Here is a 24,978-nt window from a genome sequence, read left to right on the forward strand (position 1 = left end):
GATGGCCAACGCCCAGCGGTGAGGGGGAGAGAAGCCGCCCCCAGGACGAGCTGTGTCGGCCGCACGGCGCCCTTGTTGCCATGGCGCCCTGTGCGGCCGCACTGCTCGCACACCCCTAAGGCCGGCCCTGCGTGCACGCAGCACTGAGCTGTACGTCCCGGCCGTTTCTCTTGTGAATGAGGCCTTAAACAAAACCTTTCCTGGTTGCCATGGCTAACTTTCTTCTGAAAACAGTAGTGGCATGGTTATTATGTTGACCCACTGGCTTCTGTACCTTCAAGAAAGTAACGCCAAAATTACGCATACTTGTTCTGATTAGAGACAAATAAAATATGAATGCAAGAGCTTCAATGTGACAGCCTGGCAAAAAGCATTTACAGAAAGTCAGCAATGTGGCAGACACTTTTCCAATGACAATGTAGGCACCAGCTATAGGATTGTCCGGCTGCTCTGCATTTTAGAATACATGCAAAAAACAAATCACAGGGTTTCAGTGCAAACAGGTAAATAACTACAAAAATTGAGGTTATTACATTCTGGAAACCTGAAAATCCTGCAGCATCTCTGTATGACATTCTAGACACAGAAGCCCACATGTTCTAAGAACACAGAGGGCAAATCTGACACTGTATTCATCACACAGCAGACACCATCTGACCCACATTCATCCTGGAGTTAAATACAGATCACATACATTTTGGACAGACATTCTCACTCTGGACATAGTCGATTTACACCAAATTTTCTTTGTTGACTGCTGTACCTATTGCATCATTTCTTTGTAAATTCACCAAAGCTTCTTATATCAGTATTACAGTGCTGGAGCGTTCAATTTTTATCGGTGTAAGCTGAAATGATTCTTCCTTCTTAGTCCATAGATAGAAATCCAGGGCAAAGAAGGCAAAGAAATTGCACTTGTGCCCGGATATATCTAAGTATTTACATATTCTGAATAAGCAATAAAATCACTTTAAAACAGGCCTAGCCTAACCTCTGTAGATGTAGGCACTGTGGAGAAATTTCACAACAAAAGCACTAAAATCTTTGATCCTTTCCCTTATTGTCTACGGCAGCCTGCCAGGCTTCAATTGCCAACAGACACCACATGCTCATAAACAGTTAGAAACCTGACTTCAGAGTCTCTCCTGTCATCTTTGAGGATGACATTGCTTCATAATACAAGCAGCTTGAGAGATCAGGGAGAGCTTGTTAAGAACATGTAAGCACTTAACTGTCCAAAGCCTGGACACTGGTTCACTTCAAGGATGTACCAAATAATCCAGTAGTGCCCCAAAAGAATATGTCATTGTCACTGCTGATTGACTGGAGCTGCAGAGTGAGTGCACCAGGCGCAGCTCTGCAGACAGTCACCACAAAGATGTATAACAGCAGTCGTGTCTTCCCTTCAAACTTAGTGGCTGAGCTGGTTTATTGAGAAGCTATAAATACCTATATGGTGAATGAAATATCTGAGTACATGCTGGACTTTAAAGGAAATCTGTAGTGAGAAGTATCGAGTTTGCCGACCTCCCTTTGTGAAAATACTAATTTCTTGGCTATCATGCTAGCCCAGCTGTTATCATTATTGATTAGTCACTGACATGGAAGGAGTATGTAGGCTAGGAGTTCTGACTTCAGTGACAATTGTCTAAGACAGTATTTCTTTCACTTCCAGTTGGGTTTACAGGAGAGGAAGTGACGGGAAATCTCTGGAGTGCATCGCAGATGGCAAACAAACTGATAGGGATATTAACTATTACCTACTCTATCCAAAATAAAAAAATGTATTGTCTTTAGTTATACTTTGTGTATATAAACTCTAATAATTGCCTTCTCTTTTGCTCCCATTTGGTCAACTAAATTTACAATTGGAAGTTATTTCTTACATCTGTTTCCTGTTGATTTTGCCAGAAATCTTGTGAGCTGAGAACTTCCTGTGCTCCCCGCCTGTGCACAAGGAGGGGCTATTGAGATGGGAGGGAGGTGAGGAAAGGGCTTTGTCCTTTGTGGGAATGAAGTAGCATGTTCCATGGAATTTAGAGCGGTGTTATCATGTCAAAGAGGAGAAAGGTTAATAATATTAACACATTATATCATCAATAGGGATACATCAATAGGGATACTTCTGTACTTGCAGCATGTTCAAATGGATAAAACATGGGCAAATATGTAGATGTACTAATTTATTAATTTTTTCCATTTTCCTTGATGAAAGCTTTAAATCTTACTCTGTTTTCTTATTTTAGGTTTGTGGCTCTGATGGAGTGACCTATGGAGACTGGTGTCAGCTGAAAACCATTGCTTGCAGGCAGGGTCGTACCATCACTGTGAAGCACACTGGGCCCTGTCAAGGTACTTTAAACTAAATTCGGGAAAGTCTTCCCACTGCAACTCCGATTAATGTTATACGGCTATAGCTTTTATTTCTTTTTTAACTTACAAAACTTTCTCTCAAAGTTATTGAAATGCTTTTTCCTCTCCAAACACCTGTGGCTGTCTTCTTATGGAAAAGCCTGTAGTGTCTAGTATGTGCAGGTCGGAATATAACTTGACATCCTTTCACTTTGTACTCGGCTTAGAGTATAGTCTACACAATCTACAGAGGAGGACAAAGAAATCAATCTATAGTTTTAAGAGCAACTTCTCACTTTGATATCAGTATTCACCAAAGACTGCATTAATGAGTTGAGCAGCATGCACGTCACTGTAAAATCTTCAGATGATGAATTGTATTTATAAACTAGTTTGTTCCCTTATTGAAATTTTACCACCCAAAGGATTTTTATTTCCATGCAGCTAATCCTGAGATTTACAGGACAACATTGCCGGGAAACAGAGCCATGACTTTACCTGATTGTTTTTTATTGAAGCAGCAGCAGCAGACTGATGAGCTCTTCTCTCTGCTCTTTACTTTTGTCTTCAGGTTGCTTTTCAGCTCATGTGCATGCAGCATGCCTAATTAACCCCTAGTCTAGGGTTCTACTGTACAATGGATTGCAAAAAGGCTGACGCTGAGCCAGATTTAGGCATTTACACTGGTTGCATTAAAAAGTTGTTTCTTTAATGTATTCATAACTGCATTAGCGGATGATGTTTTATATAGATTTGGGGGTTTACATTTCAGATTTAAATTTGAATATGTAAAATCTTCACTTATGGAATAATAGTTACTGAGCAAATATTGAGCATCCTCATAAGCAAAAGAAATAAAGCTGGACAAAGCCACTGGAAAAGACCAGCTGCACCCTGAAAATAAGTTTGAACAGTGGTAACTTTACTCATCTAGACAACATAAACAGAGAATTATCTTCCTGGGACCTCCTCCTCTGACAAGTTTTACCCGCAAGGCTGGGCTTAATCATAGAGAACCTCTACAAAGAGTCTTTTTAACAAAACCTGAGGCAGCTTCCATGTGATCTGACCCAATGGTAATGGCAGATAACTTTAACGAGGCAGATCATTTGTTAATGTCTTTTATTGTCGTTCTTAAAATTGCAGAATATTTTCTTATCTGCATTTTATTGTTAACATTAAAAACGTAAATAAAATTTGTGAAATGCATAAGGCTGACCATGCTAATAAAATGTTATTGCAGCAATGCACCTTTTAGAGGACAGTGCACCAGATGGCAGGTTTTTCAGACCCCAAGAAGAAAACCACTTTACCTCAAGCTTATATGTACATAATGTTGATTATTTTTACATTGCAATACATTTTTCTAAATGTCTGTAAATACAAACTTATACAAAAAAAAAAAAGGCTGTGATACAATTAATAGGTATTTGAAGACATTAACTTGAGGTTTTTCTTTCATTTTAGAAACAATCACGATAGCTAATCTTCAGACACTGCCTCCTACTGGAACCCCTGGCCCACCGATCGGACGATCACTCCCTACACCAATAAACCCAAAGACTCAAACTCCCAAAAAAAAACCTGATTCTTTCCCATTAGTTATGGAGACTGAAAGGACCCGACAGCGTTACACAAGCACTGCCGTGCCAGTTACTCAGACATATGCAGTCCGCACATCAACAGCAAGGCCAGGTGTTACCGTTCCTACTATGAGGCCTGCTACAACGCGGATATATGATGAATCAGGAAGTGGCAGCGGTGATGACGATCTAGAAGCAAGTGGAGATCAGGAATTAAGTGGAACAGAACCAGGAAGTAGGTCTAATGGTCCCTGAGGACAATGTATGGAAATGTTTGTGCCATTTTGATGCTAATTGTTTTGAGACACAGTTTGCTTTGTTTAGAAGAGTATAAACTTTATTGCACACCAACAATACTAATGTAAAATATATGATTCAATATAAGCATCCAAATCACTTCGCTGACAATGTGATTTGGTTTGGATCCTGAATTCATCAACCCTCTGCCCTATGCCATGTTGTCATGCCAAGGCCAGTTATTTGGAATTTCTGTTATTTCCCAGAACGGTTAATTGATCTAAGAATACTAATGAAAGAATCTAATTGCAAAAACGCCTGTAGTTGAATGGGGAATTATGAGCTTTAGCTTGCATCACAGCCTTGATTTTGATAAAATAGTTTTCCATATATTTTCCATTTATTCACCACTATTTGTTTGGGGCTGTTGTGTCCTGTTAACGAAATTTCTTAAAGTGCCGATGCAACCTATGAAACCTCCCATTTGGGAGGCCGTATCTATCCTATTTGGCCATGCTTCATATGCTGGATGTTCTGCAGTCAAGCAGAATAATCCATTTGTGATTTGTTCTCTATTAACTCTCATCGTGTTTCTCATCAATTCACAACGTGCATCTCTAGCCAAAAATGTTTTAATTGTAATTTTGGATAGAGTAGGGATCGTTTCGGAACACCTGCCAGGTTTCTTTTGTTGTTTGCTGTCCGTTTGTGAAATAGCCCCTCTCTGTGAGAATGTTGACAGGAGTAAGTGAGAGTTAATTCCTCTAACAGGTCACTATCGCAATAAGAATACTTTTTATTTGTCGGGAGGGCGGGGGTAATTCGACGAGGCTTACAAGCAAACTGGAAATGTAAAACAATGGCTACATTGTGTGATTTTCTGCCATAGCGGATAGGTTTGATGGAGGAGATGAACAGCAGAAAGAATATGAGGAGACACTAGACTTTGAAGCCACACCTGTTATGGAAAGAGCCAGCTGCTACAACACGCCTCTAGGATGTTGCTCAGATGGAAAGACCCCAGCCAGCGATACTGAAGGCACAAACTGTCCAAGTAAGTGTTTTCCTGTCCATAAAATGTCACCCTTTACCTTCAAATGTCACGTTTAACCCCCTGTGTCATCTAGTACTCTGTAGCAGGAGATCCTACTGAAGATCCCTGAACTGTATATTTGAAAGGAGGAATCAGTGAAAAGGTTTTTTTAAGTTGTGACACAAAGTGATGACTGTCACAGAAGAATATTTTAGTAATAAACCAATGTGATCAATAAATATATATGTGTGTATGTTTTCATGAGAGAGCACATTGTGAATACACAGGGCCTGTTCTCCTGAGTCGGTAGTGTATCTTTTCTGCAAACTTGGCTGGCGTTTATTTTCAGTAGTCTATTCCAAAATCCAACTGCTACCTTAGATTTACTTATTAACTGTTTGGTGGAAAGGTTTATGTGATGCCCATAGCAACCAGTCAATGCATGGTTGAATATCTTGTCCTTCATTAGGAAATGTTATACAAAAAGGGATGGTTGCCATGAGTAGCAACTCTGTTATCCTTGCTTTAAACATTTTTCAACAAAGACAGTAACATTACTTCTAGACTTAGTACACTCCTTTCTATTTGATCAGAGAAAAATGCTCCAGGAGTGATTGATATACAGATTATGTTACATTTAAAGGGTTAGTAAATAAATACTAATATTTAAAGGGGCTTGAAAAAGCCAGTAGGCTCCTGCATCTGTCAGGTGCTCCAGTGTGCTCCCCCCAACAGTGTCTCTGACTCTGTCATCTTCGTGCCACAAAGTCTCACTTCTCCAATTTGATTTACAGTAAATAAAAAATCTGACAGGAAGATTAAAATTCCCTTAAGAACAAGCATTCAGAAATGTCATTACCAGCTTTCACAAGAGCCACATCAATGTGATGGGTGACTCAAATTGTCATCATATAACCACAACTAAATTATCAATGTTTGATGGACTGACCCTTTAAGTACGACCTTTATTTCTTACTGTGTGCTATCAGTGGGATAATCATGGAAAGGAATGGGAATTAGATTAATGATATACTGGACCCAGTTAGCTTTGTATTCATATGTTTTCACTTGTAACTGTCTAACTTTTTCTTGTCTCCCTGTAACTGCCTACTTTGTCTTTTTTTGTGCCCAGCAAGTAAACGTTTCGTATTAAGCCGCCTGCTACGGAAAATTCCCCTGCCTGGTAAAGTGCCATGCTATTGCCCACTTCAGCCACTGGATGAAGCAGCATACACTCAATTACTAACCCTTCATAGCTCAGCCCTGTGCCATGCTACTAACCCCACACCTGGCACTGCCCATAATACCACTCACCTGATAGGGGAGTAGGGATGAGCATTAGGGAGGTTATCTTTATTGTGTAGTCACTACTTTGCCAGCCAAATCAAATGCTTATCTCTTTTCTTTCTGCAGGAACAAAAACGTTTGAAGGTGTCCTGATCATAGAGGAGCTGGAGGGTCAGGAGGTGTTTTATACCCAAGAGATGTCAGACTACAAGTCAGAGCTGTTTGGTGAGACAGCAAGAAGCATTGAGAATGCGGTGAGTGATCACTGTGCAGGACACAGAATACAGCACAGATCAATCAGCTGACCTCCTGCTGAACACACAAAAAAAAGGGCAAAACAAGGTTTCAAAGACCCTCTAAATTAGTAATGCGGAGTATTGAAGAACCTTTAACACATCCAGTAAAATAAATACACAAAAGAGTGCCACGGCAATGTTAAAATATAAACTGATATTTAGATATATAGTGCAGTGCATTAGACACTTTCCCATATTATAATGAATTCATATTGTTATGTCATCTTGATGGAGGTAGCCAGAGACTAATAAAGGATTAATGGGAGGGGGGAGGACTAGGGCTGCGGTTTGTCTTAACAGCCCAGTCTGCACACACGTTGGTAGGGCTCCCTAGTGCCCTGACCTCTCCCACCATATTACAAAACAACAATGGCTGTACATTACAGGAGCCAGAGCAATAACAAGCTACCTGGGGGAAGCTGTGTTACCTGTGATATAGTAAGAACGCTGCCATTGTGAAGCAGTTTGAAGTCGTTGGATCCATGTTGCCAAATCAGTGCTATGATATAAAAGAAGTCAAGAGCCAGGGTCTGAGATGTAACTTCACGGCATTGGAGAAGGTCTTTAAATGGAAAACCTTGCTAGAACGAATCCTGCTTTATACGTTCTAATTAGGGAAGCACCAAAATTTCACTCGCCGAAAATGGACACTTATGGCGAAATTGCCATTTGCCTGAAATAGCGGTGCATCCCTGCTTTCTCTGCTGTCCCAGCAGGGAGGAGAGAAACTGTCACAGGAGGCTGAGCAGTGTGGGAGGAGAGCGCTGTGAGTGGCCTGCATCTCTCCTCCCCACACCGCTCAGCCTTCTGTGACACATCAGGAGAGCAGCGGTGGGGGGTGGTAACAGCTTGCAGTGCTGTCACAGGCGGCTGAGCTCTCCTCCAAGACCGCCCCGCCCAGCCTCCAGTGACAGAGCAGCTGTCAGCTGTAACAGGAGGCCGGGCCGGCAGTGCAGGAGAGGAGTCAGCTGTCAGAGGGGATCGAGATCTCCTCCCTGCCCCACTCGCTCAGTCTCCTGTGACAGTGTGTCAGGATGGAGAGCAGGTACAAGTGATCAGTGATCGCTGATTGTTTATAAATGATTGAGGAAATAGTATGTTTACTCTGTCCTCAATAATGAATGAATGGGAAGTGATCTACATCACTTCCTATTCATTCATGATTGTGGAAAAACATACTATCTCCACAAGTTATGAATGAACAGGGACACTCAGTATAGAGGCTTCCTGTTCATTTATAACAGGGGCTGCAGAAAGAGATTGAGGACTCTGTGTCCTCAATCTATTTTTCTTTTTTAAAAGGGAAATATCAGGGGTCTGTTTAGACCCCCAATATTTCCCCTGAAGCCTAAAAGTAAAGTAAAATAATACAAATATTTAATAAAAATAAAATGTAAAAAAATTAAAAGTTTTAGAAAAATAAATAAAAATAATATATTTTAAAAAAAAATTGAAAACGTGCGGAGAAAAAACAAAACATTTTCGGTTTCGGCCTGACAATTTTTTTTATGTTGGTTTTGTTTCGGTTTTGAAATTTTCATTTTGGTGCACCTCTAGTTCTAATGAATTATAACCAACAGTTAAAATAGGTACTGCAGCAGTGTTAACCCAGCCTAATGCCATGACTCCCATGTTGTGATGTTAAGATTGCCTCGAAACATGTTAGTTGGCATCCCGTTGTTTTCAATGAGTCTGGTTCACATACAGTATATGTGTGTCATCATGGAGAATAGTTCAGGTACCTTGTTTCAAAATCAATGATATGTGTTATCATGGGCTGCAATTGCGTGATTACTGAGACCCGCCCCAGGCAGAAGGCCATGTACTCTCGTCCTATCTACATTTTGGAAGGCTCTTCTCACACCTACCTAGATGCTAGCAAGCCTAAGACTTGTTTAATATTTGTTAGAGATGTATAGTTTTTAATGACCATAGTCTGGGCACAAATGGGGTGAACTGACAGGCCCTTCTGACTTACCATTGCTGCATTTGCTGGATAGAATGCTTTTCACTTGCTGCCTGGAGTTTAGTGGCATCCTGTATATGTTTTACTCTCTGTAATGGTCCCCAGCCAGTTACAGGAGGAGAATATCTTAATACAGTATTTAAAGGAGTACTATGAGGTGAGTGCTTTTCACTCACCTCATAGTTCTAGCCGACCATGAGACTGTCACAGGTCGGCTTAGTAGATCGGGAGGTGAGCGAACACATACCGGCGCTCGCTCACTTCTCTATCCTGTCACGGCTCTCTGCCGTGACATGGGAGGGGCTGGATTCCCCCCTCCCAGCTCCGATCCACCAGCGCTGACTGGCGGAACGGACGGGGAGGGGGCAGGTACAGCTGGCTCTGCCTCTAGATAGTCGGGATCCGCTTCAGCTGCGGCGTCTCAGTATACCGCGAGCAGCAGCTCGTGGCATACTGCGGCGTCTCAGTATACCGCGAGCTACAGCTCACGATATACTGAGCCTAGGGTGACGGGAGGACGCTAGTTTGTGTCCTCCCGTTACCCTAAGGAGAACTATGGGGAAAAGCCTTAACCCCATAGTTCTCCTTTAACATAAACAGAAGTTAAGATTGGTTACATTTGCTGTCATTGTTACCCACGTTTTGATGTCCTTATGCAAATATTGAACGCATTCCAAAGTGACAGTGTAGACGCTTTAACATGTTGATTAAAAAGCCAGTTTCTCAGGCCATGTTTGAGAGTAAAAGGCCAACAACTTTGGGTTACAGCCTTAACCAAAATAACGGTCGCTGTATGCTCGGCCTTGTCATATTGCAAAGGGCATAATTTAATTAACACCTTGTTAAACTGAAAAGCAGTGGCAGTCGAGAAAAGTGAAAGAATTCTGCTTTTGACATTTCAAACTAAAGGGCATGTATTTTTCTTTCTCTTTTCTATATTTCCTTGTTACTTTAATAACATGTGTGAATACTGACTGTGCACTTACTTTGAAGTTGTAACTTCGGTTATCCAATCTTAGAAAGCTCAAAGAGCTGTTTAAAATGCGCCCTTCGCCCACACACACTCTGCAAACAAGGTATATTAGTGATGGTAAAACAGGATCAAGAATAGTCAATTGCTAACATATATACATACTGATGATAATAAATTATGATGAATTAAGAGTTTAGCTGGGTTAGTACATAACGGGATTGCTATTGCAGAATCATCGGCTTTCCATGTTTTACATCCTAACTTAAAGGACATTTCCACCTATGTGGGGGCATTTAAAAAAAAAACATATCCCAGCAATGTACACGGTGTGTAGATGATGCCGGCATATGCAGATCCTGGATAAAAACACAAAAACTTACTTTTTTTTAGTTGTCCTCTCAGGCTCCACATGTGGTTTTTTTTTTTTAAATGGCTGCCAGACTTCTGTGTACAGTGTAGGGAGTGGAAAAACTTTGCTTCGCTCCTCCACGAGCATCATTAATATTCATAGTGGTACCTCCCCCTGGGCACTGCAGAGTGACCGGGAGATGTGACTACAGTTGGAGGATTGTTGTGAGTGATTGCAACGACCAGTCAGGCGCTGGGGAGCACGATACACTTTCCATTGATGGACTGGGATAAATACAAGTGCACGGATATAGATGATATTATACTCAAAGCTAGACTGCTGCACAGCAAGCCACTAATGCAGCTCTAAGACATAGCAGAGGAGATAGGTGTTGAAGGAGGCACTAAGCAGATACCATAGTGGAACTCATTAGGAGCAGTGGACACAAAGGTTTGCCTGTTTGCTGCCCCCAACTGGGGGAGCCATAGATTTTGGGGAAGTTCAGTTTGAACCCGGGACTACAGTACTGAAGCTCAGGGTCCCTGGCTTATATTTGCTCTTGCTCCAATTTAGGTCAAGTTGAGCCTCTTGGCTTATTATATTCATACAAATATTGGGGGGGGGAGTAAGAAGACTGCAGTTTCCTATAAGTATCCTGCACTATACACTGCCCCCAACTGGGGGAGCCATAGATTTTGGGGAAGTTCAGTTTGAACCCGGGACTACAGTACTGAAGCTCAGGGTCCCTGGCTTATATTTGCTCTTGCTCCAATTTAGGTCAAGTTGAGCCTCTTGGCTTATTATATTCATACAAATATGGGGGGGGGGAGTAAGAAGACTGCAGTTTCCTATAAGTATCCTGCACTATACCAGTCCAGTGTCTGATATTTTCAGTGTACAGGTATAAAAACATGCCAGCCAGAGGTTTTGTATATATAGATCCTTGAAAGGAGCCGCAACAGATCAGTCTATGCTTGAAACACAGAACGGTTTGTGTTTGCCTTAGTATTGAAGCTCAGGGCCAACAAATGTTTTCTTTACATCAGCTTTTTTTTTTTTGGCAACAAAGATTGTGCCGGGACAACTGAAGAAGTGGCAGCACTGTTAAACAGGTGATAAGGGATTTGAAGCTGGGTAGTCATTGCAGTGTTGGAGATAATATTTTAGAATCCTTCCTATGAAGTGCAATCCAAAAGATAGAGATTAAACCTTGTATCCAGGTTTATCTCCCATCTGCTTGATCTATTTTTTTAATGATGTTTTTGATTTGTTGCTGGTGTGCTTTTTTACTTTGTTTTTCAAAGTCCCTTGTTTCGGCTAACCCATGAAAACATGATGTAGCTGTGCGCATTGTAGCGGTTATAAATGCTTATTGCAATATACTGTGCTTCTTTACCAGCACAACACATGTAAAGGGAGGCAGTGTGAGATGGGATGGTTTGGAAGCTCCCCCTGGTGGTTCAAGTGCTGGACTAAATGCTCACTTTGCTCGATTACTACATTTAAAAAAAAGCATATTATGCTTTATAGCGCAGCCATACAGAAGGTTTTCTCAGAGACTGTTTTTTATGTTCCTGATTGGTGGTGTTAGTATAATAATAACGAATATATATGCTCAGTCTGCTTCTGCCCTTGTAACAAGAACAACTGGTGGGGACACATTTACCCATTTTTTATAACACTGGGATCTGCTGTTATCACTCAAGTGACTTACCCAACGAGAAATGGACTGATGTTTGGCTTGTTTCTCCCTTCCTTGTGTTGAGGAAGACAAGGGACAGATGAGGCAGGTCATATAGAGCAGTGTTCCCCAACCCCCGGTCCACGGACCGGTACTGGTCTGCGGACCAAAGGGTACCGGGCCGCACAGTCTCAGTGCGACTGGTCATGCAATATATGGCAGTGCACGGTCCCGGTGTTCGAACACCGGGGCCCCGCACTGCCGACGGGCTTCACAGTGAGGGGGCGGGTCCTGTGACTCACCTCCCCTCCCGGCCGCGTCCATAGTAACAGGCGGCGGGAGGGGAGGTGAGTCACAGGAGGCGTGTGTGTCACAAGCCGCGGCGATAAAAAGGTTGGGGAGCACTGATATAGAGGACTTCCAACAAGTTGGAAAATCTCTTTTAGCAAACAAGAGCATTCCCAGTATACCTACAGATGTGTCGATCTCCATCTAAGAATCAGACAGGACATCAGATTGGGCCTTTGAGGCCAAACTTGGTAATGCAATGTAATAAGAAACTTGCCAGATTCCTATAATGACAGCAGTTTACAATTGAATTTTAGGTTCTAGATGAGACAGTCCATGCAGAACTGAATTTAAGATTTTGAAATGACTTTTAAGACTATGTGTTTTGAATCACATTCACTTTCATACATCCTCGTTTATATTTGCAATGACTTGTCTTAAGCTGACCATACACTGGTAGACTTTTCTACGAACATTCATACAAAAATTCAGAACATTCGATAATGCCATCAGAGACTCAACGCATGTCATTCAAAATTCCTTTTGGTCTTAGCATTCAATTTTGGAATGAATGGAGTTTCCCCAAACAAAAACCACATGAAAGGAGAACTATGGGATCGAAGATTCTCCCCATTTTTGTATTCCTTAGGCTACAGTAGTAAATATTGTAGTTTACTCCTATAAAAATACAATTGTGAAATGTTACCTCAGTGGTCCCCCGTTGTGACCTCTCCCCCTTTGGGTTATAACCATTTAAAGCAATAAAAAAAATGAAAGAATGGGGTTTTAGTGAGAGGTATGACACCAACGCTTGTTTCTATTTGGTATAAAAAGTATTTATTCTACATATATTAAATATAAAAACATGTATACAAATTAATTGAATACGACCTCGATCAATAACATCCTAGGCAAAAATATAAAACCAATTGCGTCCTAACTCTCCATGTATTCACTCCAATTCATATTACTAGCCATATATATTCAGTTGGGAGATCCATATGTCCAGTAAGCTTCTTTAAGATGATGGGTGGGCTAAACGCCGCAATGAGGAGAGATCCCAACAATAATGATCTCTGATCTCTCGTCAGTTTGACTGGCGGTGCTCCTGGAGAGCTGCTGCACGTCCACGAATATATATGGGCATGCGCAGCAGCTCTGCCCCCGCAGCTCTCTCCCTACCTCCACATCCCCGTCCTCTATGTCCACCTTCCAGGAAAGCGCTGCTGTGGAGCCCTGTTTCTCTTCCCTGCCTCCCCGTCTCCTTCCTCTGTCCCCGCCTTCTGCGTGCGCTGTGCAGTGTCAACAAGAGCAGCTCTCCGGCTCATCAGTGCTCCGGCCACCCACACAACTGTGCACGATTTGATCGCGGTCACAGCAGATGTAAATTTAGAGAGAAAAAGCTGAGGGCAGGCTGAAGTAACTGTTAACGCCCCCTAACAGGAAAGGAGATGGAAGCAAGGCTGCAGGTGGCTGTGTTTTATGATTTAAGATGAGTTTTTCTCAGATGTGCTTTGTCTTTGGAAATGATGAATACTGCTAATAGACTAAAGGTAAGGGGAAAGTTTATTAGCCTTTAGGTCATAGTTCTCCTTTAACTGTTAGAATTTTGTTTGTTGATAAAAATAAAATATCCATCCTGCTCCTGAGATTTTTCTCATCACTGTGGACAAAAATTATTGTTGATTTGACCCCATTACCTATTAGAAAATCGAACTAACATTTTACAATTTTGTTTTGTACCGGTGTATGGCCAGATTTAGTCTCAATCATTAAGACATTTACAGGAACCAAGTACTGACCTCTTTATCAGCTCTTTGTTCACAAATGTGAAGACAGACTGGTTAGCTATCAACTTAGTCTGTTGGTTATCAGTGTATGAGCTTCAATTATTAAATGGTCAGGCGTGTTTCGGGAGGCACAGTTGAGAGTTACTTAAGAAGCTATAGGCTGGTTGCAGACATGAGATGGCAGTCAAATGATCCAACTAGTAAAACTAACTAACTAAAGATCTTTTCATATGCATGCTTAGTGATTTTAGTTTGAGCTTTGGGACAATAGAGATTTCCACTCAAATCCTCTTTAGACAACTAGTTTGCTCTCCTCAAGATTTGTCTGCTGGGGGTGTCTGCAGAGGTCTGTGTGTTCAGTGACCGTTGACCACATCAGTTGACGGTCATCTCATATCAACGGGTAGCCTAACTGCATGCTTAGAAAATGGATTGTAGATTTAAAGGCTAGATGATACAAACACAAAAGTGTAGTGCAGTCATAGGAACAGTTGGAGGTGAATGCAGTTAGGGAGAGATCTGGCCAAAATCACCTTTTTCAGAGGTTTTGCAAGCGGTGCCATGACTGCTCTCTCCCTTTCTTCTTCAGCATAGCAGGGACTGAGGGCAGGGAGAGACATGCCACTACATTTATTTACAAACATAATTGGGTCTTTGACTACAAAGGAACAGGGTTGGCCTGATGAGGGAATGGCCAGCTTCTTCCTCAATGTTGCAATGCTTGGGGAAGAATCTGCATCACCACGTACAGCTTTACTTTTGTACAGGTAGGAGAAAAGCGTGGTGACAGCACTGTGAATAATTTCACTATCACCTTACAGCATCGTCACTCTTATTCAGGAAGGGGATCAACACTTTCACAGTCAGGCTCAGCACGTATGAATACTAATAAAGGAAAGGACATAAAAGATAGCACGGAGCAATCTAAGGATACAGTGATTTTTACATGGACTGTTTGGCTTTTGCTCTCATTTTACAGGGGACACAGGGTAGCGATTATATATATACTGTATATAGAGATATATAGAGATATATATTTTTATATACGTATATATAGATATATATATAGAGATCTATATATATATATATATATATAGAGATCTCTATATATATATAGATGGTTCACTTTTAAGTCTGCTCTTCTGTCGATTTGATGGAAAACTAAGAGATATGCTGTTATATGGCTTTTCTTAATCTCTGTCTTCACAATTTGATTTCTACTTTCTCTGTGTCATCCCCAGACACTGCTATTCCCTTCACTTTCTTACTACTGAGAGAGCATTTAATCTCTGTCTGCTGCATGTCCAGTCACTGGAGATATAGTTTGTTATCATCTCCTCCAGTTATGCCCTGGAAGGATTACTGCTGGTATTGTTCTCCTTGGGGCTAGTTTTTGGGCTAATTAGGAAGAGGTGTCTGAAAACTGGAGATTAAGCTTCATCCATCTGTAGGATACATGTAGCACAGAAGTGAGTGGAAGAAAGAACAAAGCTCACTTTCCCATCCCCTGGTCTACAAGAATGTCCCTTATTACAATTCTGTAAGACCTAAAAGGAAAGTATCAATGCCTAAATAAATACATCCATCTTTGCCTAGGACATTAATAAGCATGCTGTACAGATGTTTCTGCTTGTAGCCCTTTATTGATCTAACCAATTACTTGCAGACAAATATTGCCTTTTATATATCATTTAGAGCCCTTGTGTCAGTTTGCTCCAGCTTGTTAGTATGAAAGGTGATGGCCACCTGCAAGAACTTGATATGTACTAAAGGTATATAGTATACCTTACTAGTAGATGATAGTTTACTGGAGGGTAATTGTATCCAGTGACACATTTGCTGCTCTAGTGTCACTACAGACTTCTGAAGTGTGCATACTCATAAATGAGCTAGATGCAGTCTCTGCTTTAGCACAGAGTGACAGTCTCTGAATGCTTTATATTTATACATAACTTATCTGTGACAGTTCTGCCATTCTTGATGTGGGGTGAAGGCTTCCTCAAACCGGAGGAACTCAGCTATCCACAGCCTAGCCTCACCTGCATCTGTATCTTAGCAGCCTGTGGTCAGCTGTTTTACAGTCGACCATGATGGGGAACCCTAATGGGCTAAATTCATACACCACTGTCAGATCCTGTGGCATTCTGCCAAGCTCAGCATGTGGTACTACTTAAGTGCCATGTGTGATCTTAACCCATCAGACAGTGCCTCTCTTGCATCAGAAAACAACCTTGCACAGGCTCAGGTCCACCACTATGTAAGGTGGAACCTCAACCACCCAATTAAAATCATGGGTTTTTTAAATATAACTGGCTATTGATTTTAGTTTATTTGAACCATGTTTGACAGTGGAACAAAGGATCTGTCGCGTTGCTGCAAGCTACAATAACACCTTTCTTTATTATACATTTAATTTAATGTATGAGGTACATTTCATGCACAAAACTACACTGGAGAGAAATACAGAGCCCACCATTTCTGACCTCCATCCCAGAAAGTGTTGAGACCACTAAAGGGTGGTTAGCAACATTTTCCTTAGTAGAGGTTTACTTGACAGGGGAGAGTATAGAAGAGTAATTGGACAACCAGGAGTTCAGAAATCCAAACTTTTTGTGGCTGAGTTTGCAGGGTTTAGTGTAAATTTCTTGTTTGTTCACCTGCTCTCTCTGCTTTCCAGCCACAGAGCAGTGTTGAGGCCTAATGACTCTGAAGAGCTTCCCACTATATGACGAGAGGGTGCCCTCACTGCTTCTCAACATAGATTGCATGAATAGGCGTATAAGCGAGGTCTACATTCTTTCAGGATGTTCTACAACACTGTCATTTAGTTTCATATCTGACGGGATCATTTTATCATAACTTTTGAATATTTTTAATGTCAGGGCTTGCTCTTTCTGTTAAGTTTACCGGCCCTTTAATATCTAGCTTCCATGGAAACCAGAATAAGAAGAGAATTAATATAAACCACACTCATTAAGCTAGTATTGTTTGACTCTGTTCCTTTTCATAATTCCATTTTAAGCATATCTACTGTATCTACCAAGTGATTGACTTAAAGGGCATTTGGCATCTCAGAACAGCGTAAGCACTGTGTTTTATGCAACCTCAATTCTGGGCTCTTGTCAAATTCTCTGATTTTATCTACGAATGAAAATGACCTTAACATTCATAAATCTGCAAGTGAGCGATGAATACTATTTATTTCTAGTTACACAAAATGAGGCTGGATCGTCTGGCGTTAAGATTTTTTTCTGCAGATATCTCTTTTATGTATATCCGAAACAATTTATGGGAAATAAAATTCATTGGGATGGATGGCATGAGAGACAACCTGGTCTGTTTAGCAAAGGGTCACAAGAGTGTCTGTTCTCATACATTGCGGCATTCTGCAGCCATATTGCAAGTGTAGATTAAATTCCTAATGCAATTCTAACTAGATATACGCAGTAAAAAAGGTGTGATAAATGTCTAACTTTTGCATAAGAAGGGTTCTGATATTTCAGAGTGCTAAATCTTACAGCATTTCACTGCCGAGTGCACACACTGATGTACAGAAGTGTATGATGTATGGTGCTCCGCTATGGTAACCAACGGTTGGTGTTGGAGCTCTTCACTTCAAAGTTTGCTTGAAATGTCAGTGGACAGTTAATAAAATGCACCAATGTCACGGTGTCTACAGGCATGCACACAGATATCATGCTGTGCTAGGCACAATTTAATGATAATGCCCAAATATAAAGCTCCACCCTTTGTAATGATTTGAGTAAAAGAAACTTCTGCTAAAATTCATACACACAATCGGCATTCTGAGTCCACCAGCAACAGATTGATACAAGGAGATTAAAATTAGCCCTAAGGGTGGTAACTAGTCTTTGCCTAAATCTTTTTTTTTCTCCCAGTTATTAGTAATGAGATCCTGCATGAAGAAAGAGAGAAGAAGCAGGGTACTCACAAGTAGTACAGCAGGGAGAATTGTATGGCGATAGTACTGGCTCTTGGAATTTATTTTACTTTTAATTGTTTCTGTTTGGGTCAGGAAAAGAACATGGCTGACTGCTGACGTGGGATAAATCACTATCTTGCCATCACTAAACATCCTCTCTCAGAATCCTTAGTTAGGGTACTTTTGGAAGATTTAACTCTTATGTATAGTGTCACTTTCACTTATCCTGTAATTACAAAACAGTAATAAAAAATAACTTTCAACTAATATAACCTAATTTTTAGTCAAATTTTGAGCCTTTATTACAACTTTTTGATGTCTATATGCTTTTTCCAGTCATGCACATATGTATGGGTTTAAGCCTTCGTCCAACTCCCTTAATATTGTAAAGCATTGCACAAACTGTTGGCACAATATAAATCCTGTATAATAATAATTCCAGTTTAAACTTTTTTGAGGTTTGGATTTGGATAGAATGGGGTCTCTCCCCTTTACTAGTGATGAGCTGAGGCTTGGTGTGGACCTAGTTCGCCTGAGTGGCCTAAGCACACTCAAAACTGTGACAGACAAACGCCCCTCCCAGCCAGATCAGTTGTGGTGGGGACATTCCCTGCCCCTTTATGACGTGTAGGATTTTTGAGACATGGAGTTTTCAAAAAGGCGCATTTGTAAGCAGCGATTTAAAAAAAAAAATTAAGTTATGAATGGAAACATTCTACAAATCGAAAGTAGGTGACAGAGAGGGCTGGTTGGAAGAGGCATGAAACACATTCTACGGTGATTGGATTAACTTGTGGAAATGGACAGATGGTCTTAAAATTGACTAGGTTAAGCTGTGAAACATTTTCAGCATTACAGAACAAGTCCAGTTGAATGTGACTAACTATAACTTGCTATGACCTTGCTATTGTGCTCTGCATAAGATGTACAGTTAACATAAACCAGTGGAGAGGACGAGCGTAGAGAGAAAATTATTAAGGGTGTGAGGTCCTGTGGTGGTTTTAACCAGCTTCCCTATTGTTTTAAAGTTGGTAAAAGTGTTAAAGGACAACTCTGATGTTTTAATATTGGGTGAGTGGAGTCTGGCTCTATACATCAGTCATGGACTCCAGTGGTGATATTTTGATCAGCGATTTGTACCTCTGGCCCTCTCATAGTGCTGTAACAAAGACGTTAGTATCTTTCAGCCATATTTTCAATATTTGTTTTGTCTATTTTGCATTTATGAAGTATCAGTTTGTGGCATGGGGAGGGGGGGACACACCATGATCTGGCTTTGTAGCAGTGAATGCAATTAACCTGAAGTAAACATTCTACTAAACATATCTTGACATGAGACATATGAGAAGCCAGCATATGCTCTAACGTGCCAGCTGCAATGCCAAACTGATTTAATGATTTTGGGTTGAGATGGACTTTGAATATATTCAGTTATATTAATCCTTATTTTAAATCTATGACCTGCTTTTCATTTACTCCAAAGTTCCCCTTTGCTATATTATGTTCTCCTCTGACAATACCCCTGTCTGTCTGCTTGTCTTTCAGCTGGATAATCTTCTCCGAAATTCCGATGTGAAGAGGGACTTCAGAAGCGTCCGTGTACGGGACTTGGGTCCTAGCAACTCCATCAGAGCCATAGTGGAAACGCATTTCGATCCAGGTTTGTTAATTCAGGCAGACATATGAAATGTTCAGTGAGAGTAATTAGAGGGTCTGGTTTATTTTATTCACAACCACAGAAAAAATGATTAATACATACTTTACCGACACCTAGTCTTGCCTTGATCTAGACATTTTTCTTTATGATGTATATCTGTCAGTCATTGTTTCAAAAAAATTGAATCTGTTATTGCTGCCAAGAGAGGACTGTATGAAAATGTGGCTTTAATATTTGAACACACATTTATCACTTCTCCACAGAAGGTAGCCAGTGACTTTTTAAAAAACTTTAACTTGACTGGTGAATGACAATATGTAATGCTAATCTTTACGAATAGTGTCGGCTACATAAAGATTTCTCTGCCTCGGACAGGGTTTAAATCTTGTAGAGTGGGCATGGGGTGTAATGAGCAGGTCTTCGATGCTGCCTGCAATGCCAATTGGATATCTCTTAGTTCTGCATGTTTGGAGGAACCATAGAAGGTACAGGACACAAAAAGGCCACATTATGCATTCATTAGCAGATTCACCTGGAGCTCAGATTGTCAACTATGCCTGAGGTGAGCAATGAAGACTCAGTGGAGACCTACATTTCCTTTCACTCTACCGCAAACAGGGTGGGGGTGTTCTTAATTGACATGGTGCAAAGAGTAGCAGTTTGCTGCAACACATCCAGTCAGAAATCAGTCACAGTTATAAAAACATTTTTGTCTGTTTGGTTGCCCTGTGTTACAGCACATGGTTCCACTGGATTGTTTTTTTTTAGCAAGCAAACAAAGGGACTTAATTTGCAAATAAATGACATTCAACTTTCAGGAGTTGAGTTTCATTAAGATGGTTGATGGAGGTTGATAGATGTGTTCTGGTTGGGAGCTAGAAGGCACTGTATTTCCCAACAAATTTTATTTAATGTGTAATCTTTATGAATATGCTGGATTTTTTAATGAAACTTGAAAGTAATGGAAGCATTGTCTGCAAATTGTTCTTAAGAAAGACCAATTATATTATTCCTTAACAATAGGTGAGATTGAAAGGAAGAATCTGACTGCTTCATGTGGGTCAGCATAGACTGAGACAACTGTGCCCATCTCATGTTTTCCTAAATTAAGCCATGTTACATAATCTGTGTAGATAAATGAATCAGCCTGTCCTACAAGAAGCTGTACATTAGGTTATCTAATACTGACTTCAACTAATGTCAGCTATATAGCATTGATGGTCCCCAGCGACGAGTTCCACCCCAAGTGCTGCATCACAGTGTGCTTTGAGATTGTGTTGGCCAGCTGGTGCTCATACATTAGGAAATTGAAAGAGCTCTTTAATGCATAATGCCAGCAGGATACAATTGGGTTGCATTGTTTCTCTTCTGTTTTAGCTTCCAGCCTGACTGCTATTGATGTGCAGAAAGCGTTGCTGGCAAGGCTCAAGAGCACCAAGAAGAAGGCAATCACTATAAAGACGCCAATCCAGGACAACGTGAAGTTCTTGGACTTTGGTGAGATCCCTGGTACATCATCCTGTTACATTCTCAACTCTACAGCCTTAAATCCCATTGGGAAGTAAAACGCTGATCAGTTTGGATTTTCCGGTTTCTTGATGCAGAAATGATATTTGGTCCCTTTGCCCATTACAAATGAGTGGATAAAAAGGCATTAATCTCACTCATGAGCTGCTAGCTGGTGCTGTCTAAAATATTTTTCAAAGTAAAGGTCAACATGTGGTGTTTAGGGACACACATAAAGGCAAAGTCAGATCAGGAGATTGGCCATGGTAGCAGATTTACAATGGAGAGAACACTGTTATGCTCATATTAACCCTTATCATATTGTGACCTTTCTACTGTGGTCACGGGGGTGCAGTCATGAGTAAATTCTGAGATTGGAAAGATGGGTCAGTGGATTGGAGCTCTTCCATTCAATGTTTCTCATCTTCTACCATCATTTTTTTAAATATAAATAATGTTTGTGTATTCCAGGGGTTATATCCCAAGTTCTGGGGGCATTTTATTATTAAAAATTATTTTTTTTGATGGAAATGGAGTTTGTAGTTTCACCAATTTATCACAGATAAAACACATTTTATTAAATAAAACCTCAAGGAATTACTTGTAAAATGTTCACCTAATTAGTAGGATTCCTTTTTTATAAAGATATAGATGACAAGGACTACTTAAGATGAGCCCATAGTAGGGGTATCTGTTAAACACTAACTATTCGAAAGAAGTCCATCTTCTAAATGGAGCAACATTTTTTGTAGAACATTGTGCAGATTTGCCTATAATGTAATATAACATTTCCCACTTCATAAACAGTTCCAGTAGTCTTGTGCATTAATGCATACAGCATGGCCAGCTGCAGCTGAAAAGGATTTGCTGATCAGGTGGTAAATACTTAACTATGAAGATAATTGACCTCTATGGCTGTGTGCATAATGCAAGAGTGCAAGCCGGAAATGGTTCGGCTCAGGCTTGTTCACTGACCACTTTTTATAAACTGAAACTTTAAAATCTCTTTTCGTTGAATGTTCTATTATTCCTACTCCTGGAGTAATGAACCGCTAAAATCTTCCATGCTAGGGATGCCTGAAGAGCAACATGTTCAGACCTCACCATGGAAGGGAACTCATAGCTGTGAGATCAGACTAGATTCTAAATGAGCCATACTGAGCTAGAGTAACATTGTACTGAGACCGAATCATCATTACCAAACAGCATGGTTAACTGTGCTTACACACTTAATGGTGAAAACATGTTTAGGGTTTTATGCTGTGTGAGACTAAGCCATTCGGCATTACAGTGTTCTAGCTGGTAAGAGTGAATTTTATCTTAAGGTAAAGTTACTGTTAAAACAGATTTTGTCTAACCCATATATCTTTGTTCAGACTGGGTGCCTGTTATGGTTACAACCACTACAACAACTGCAGCAACTACTAGTACCATGGCAACTACCAGCACTGTAGCAGCCACTATGCCCGTATTTGCTACAACTACCATGGCCACTACCCCACCTCCCAAGAGGACAACAGCTGTGCGACTTGTCCAGCACCCTGTTACCACAGTGAGGATGACTACAAAACGACCAATGACTACTACAAAGAGGCCAATGACCACTACCGCTACTCTACCAAGGAGGAAACCAGCTCGTGTACCCACACCAGCCAGGAAGCCTCCAAGACCCTGTGACTCACATCCATGCATGCATGGTGGCACCTGTGAAGATGATGGCAAAGAGTTTACCTGCAGCTGTCCAGCTGGAAAGGGAGGAGCTGTCTGCGAGAAAGGTAAGGACACAATGGCTGCATTAGAATTATTCTGAGGAACTGGAGGTATTTCATTGGTGATATTATAGATTATCCTGTACATAGAATATCACCTACATACAGTAAACTCCATTGTTGCACTGCCAAGTGCAGCAGTAATGTCATCACAACATACTGAGCTGCAGCCATGATGGAGCTACTGCTCAAGGGTCTCACAAGCCTTTTCATGCTTATAGTAGTCATTAGAAGTCTGCAGAAATGCCAAATTATAGTGTCTTACATCCAACATTAATATGGCAAGATTACAATACAAACCCGACACCTTTTTAATGCTGGTGGACAACACCATGTGCATGGCAACAATGAGGAGGACGGGAGATTTAGAACAAGAAAGAAACTAGCAGTTGACAGTTCATGTTTTTTTTTAATTATGAGAACATTTGATCTGCACATGCTTCCTCTATGTGTGCTCACCCATGGCTGCTCTCATTGCAGACATTAAGTATTTCATCCCAGGATTTGGGGGTAAGTCTTATCTGGCATTCAAGATGATGAAGGCATATCACACAGTACGCATTGCCATGGAGTTCCGCTCCTCTGAGCAAAACGGTCTTCTGTTGTACAATGGCCAGATCCGAGGAAAGGATTTCATCTCGCTAGCAGTGGTGAACGGCTTTGTGGAGCTTAAGTAAGTGGATTTACTCTGTTGCCCCCCAATACTCTCAGTATTTATGTTCTATTGCATTCCCTGTACCTAACTTTTATATGATTCTAAAAGATGATTTGTTATGTCCTGGCAGGAAAAAAAACAACTCGTATACATAATAGTTTTAATAGGGCTCATTTATTGTAAAGGCAAAAGATAAACTGTACAAGCAATTCAATCTTTGTTTCACTTTTCCAGTCTGGTTTAAAAATTGACAGCAACTACACATACAAAAAACAAAACTGTCTCAAAGTTATAGACCTGTAGAGTGAAACGTGTCCTGCAGCCATCTCTATCCACCAATGCTTCTCTTCTTTCAAGTCGCCTTCCTATTTTTATATTTAGAGGTCTCATCACGCTAAGTCAGTTGTGTTTATTTAAAGGGAACATGTACATTCGAAATCTAGGAGCTGTTAGTGTTTACTTGTTTTGGAAGGCCCATATTCTGGGTCCTGTTCTGGTGTGAGCTACTCACTGGCCTGGTACAAGCATGCAGTCAGTAAAGCATCTGAGAACCTAATAGGCACAGGTTTACCATTGCTCAGTGGCTCACTAAGTGGTCATGGAAAGATGAGGAGCACAGCCCTGGAGCCTGGATCAATCAAAACAAGGCATCCATTCACAGAGATGGGAGCCCACATAATGATTTTGATGTGGTGACCTGTCATATATGGCTGCAGGCCTGACTTGAGTCCAACCCACATATTATAATAGTATATAAAAGGTCCAGAAAATCTGCTTATAGCAGCCAATCATATTAGATACCATATATGTGTTCCAACTTACATAAACGGTCTATTTTAAACCCCCTTCAAGTTTATTTTTTTTAAATTGCAACTTCCTTATTTAAATAGATTTATGGGACAGCTAAGTGCCTATGTTTTACAATCTTTATGTGAAATTACATGGTCAGTTATGCTTTACAGGTTTAACACTGGATCTGGAACTGGAATAATCACCAGTAAAGTGCCGGTGGAGCCTGGCCGGTGGCACCAGCTTGTGGTAATTAGGAACAGGCGCAGTGGTATGTTGTCTGTGGATGGAGAAACACACGTGAATGGAGAAAGTCCACCAGGTACCGACGGCCTGAACTTAGACACTGACTTGTTCATTGGAGGAGCTCCAGAAGACCAGATGTCTGTGTATGTATCAGAAGGGAGCTTTCTGGGGTCACACAGTAGAAGAGCCGCTTTATAATCAATTACTGGATACAAAAATATTTGTAATTCGATAGCCCGCTTATAAAACTTGTAATCTATGTTTTCTATCTATTCCACAATAAGTCCTATGCATACACCACAAGCATCCTAAAAGGTTGATATGAGCTAAGAAGACCATGCCTGTGATATAAACCAGTCACACACACATCTCTATCTTGTCTGTAAGCACAATTTGCATAAAGAAAATGCTAAATAACATAATTTTAATGATAGAATGGCTACAGCATTGTAAACAAGGTGTCCTCATACCTCCAATGGATATTCCTATATACAGCTACTCTTCCCCAGCAAGCCTCAGCAAACCATAGTCTTTCACATAAATAGAAAATTCCCCTCTTCATCTCTATGAAAACTCTG

At 40.8% G+C, this 24,978-nt stretch overlaps 1 protein-coding gene across 1 annotated transcript in view; it reads left to right on the forward strand.

Annotated features, from left to right (window-relative positions):
- Nucleotides 1-24,978, forward strand: part of AGRN (agrin) — a 430,880-nt gene that overhangs the window by 362,498 nt on the left and 43,404 nt on the right. The window contains exons 19-27 of the mRNA XM_018563524.1: nt 2,247-2,352; nt 3,820-4,170; nt 5,062-5,226; nt 6,619-6,746; nt 19,324-19,438; nt 20,813-20,944; nt 22,318-22,716; nt 23,191-23,383; nt 24,328-24,543. Coding sequence (XP_018419026.1) covers nt 2,247-2,352; nt 3,820-4,170; nt 5,062-5,226; nt 6,619-6,746; nt 19,324-19,438; nt 20,813-20,944; nt 22,318-22,716; nt 23,191-23,383; nt 24,328-24,543 — 1,805 coding nt within the window. The remainder of the gene's footprint in view (nt 1-2,246; nt 2,353-3,819; nt 4,171-5,061; nt 5,227-6,618; nt 6,747-19,323; nt 19,439-20,812; nt 20,945-22,317; nt 22,717-23,190; nt 23,384-24,327; nt 24,544-24,978) is intronic.

This window comes from Nanorana parkeri, unplaced genomic scaffold, assembly GCF_000935625.1.
Source record: "Nanorana parkeri isolate BGI_ZX_2015 unplaced genomic scaffold, ASM93562v1 scaffold671, whole genome shotgun sequence".
NCBI classification, from domain to species: domain Eukaryota; kingdom Metazoa; phylum Chordata; class Amphibia; order Anura; family Dicroglossidae; genus Nanorana; species Nanorana parkeri.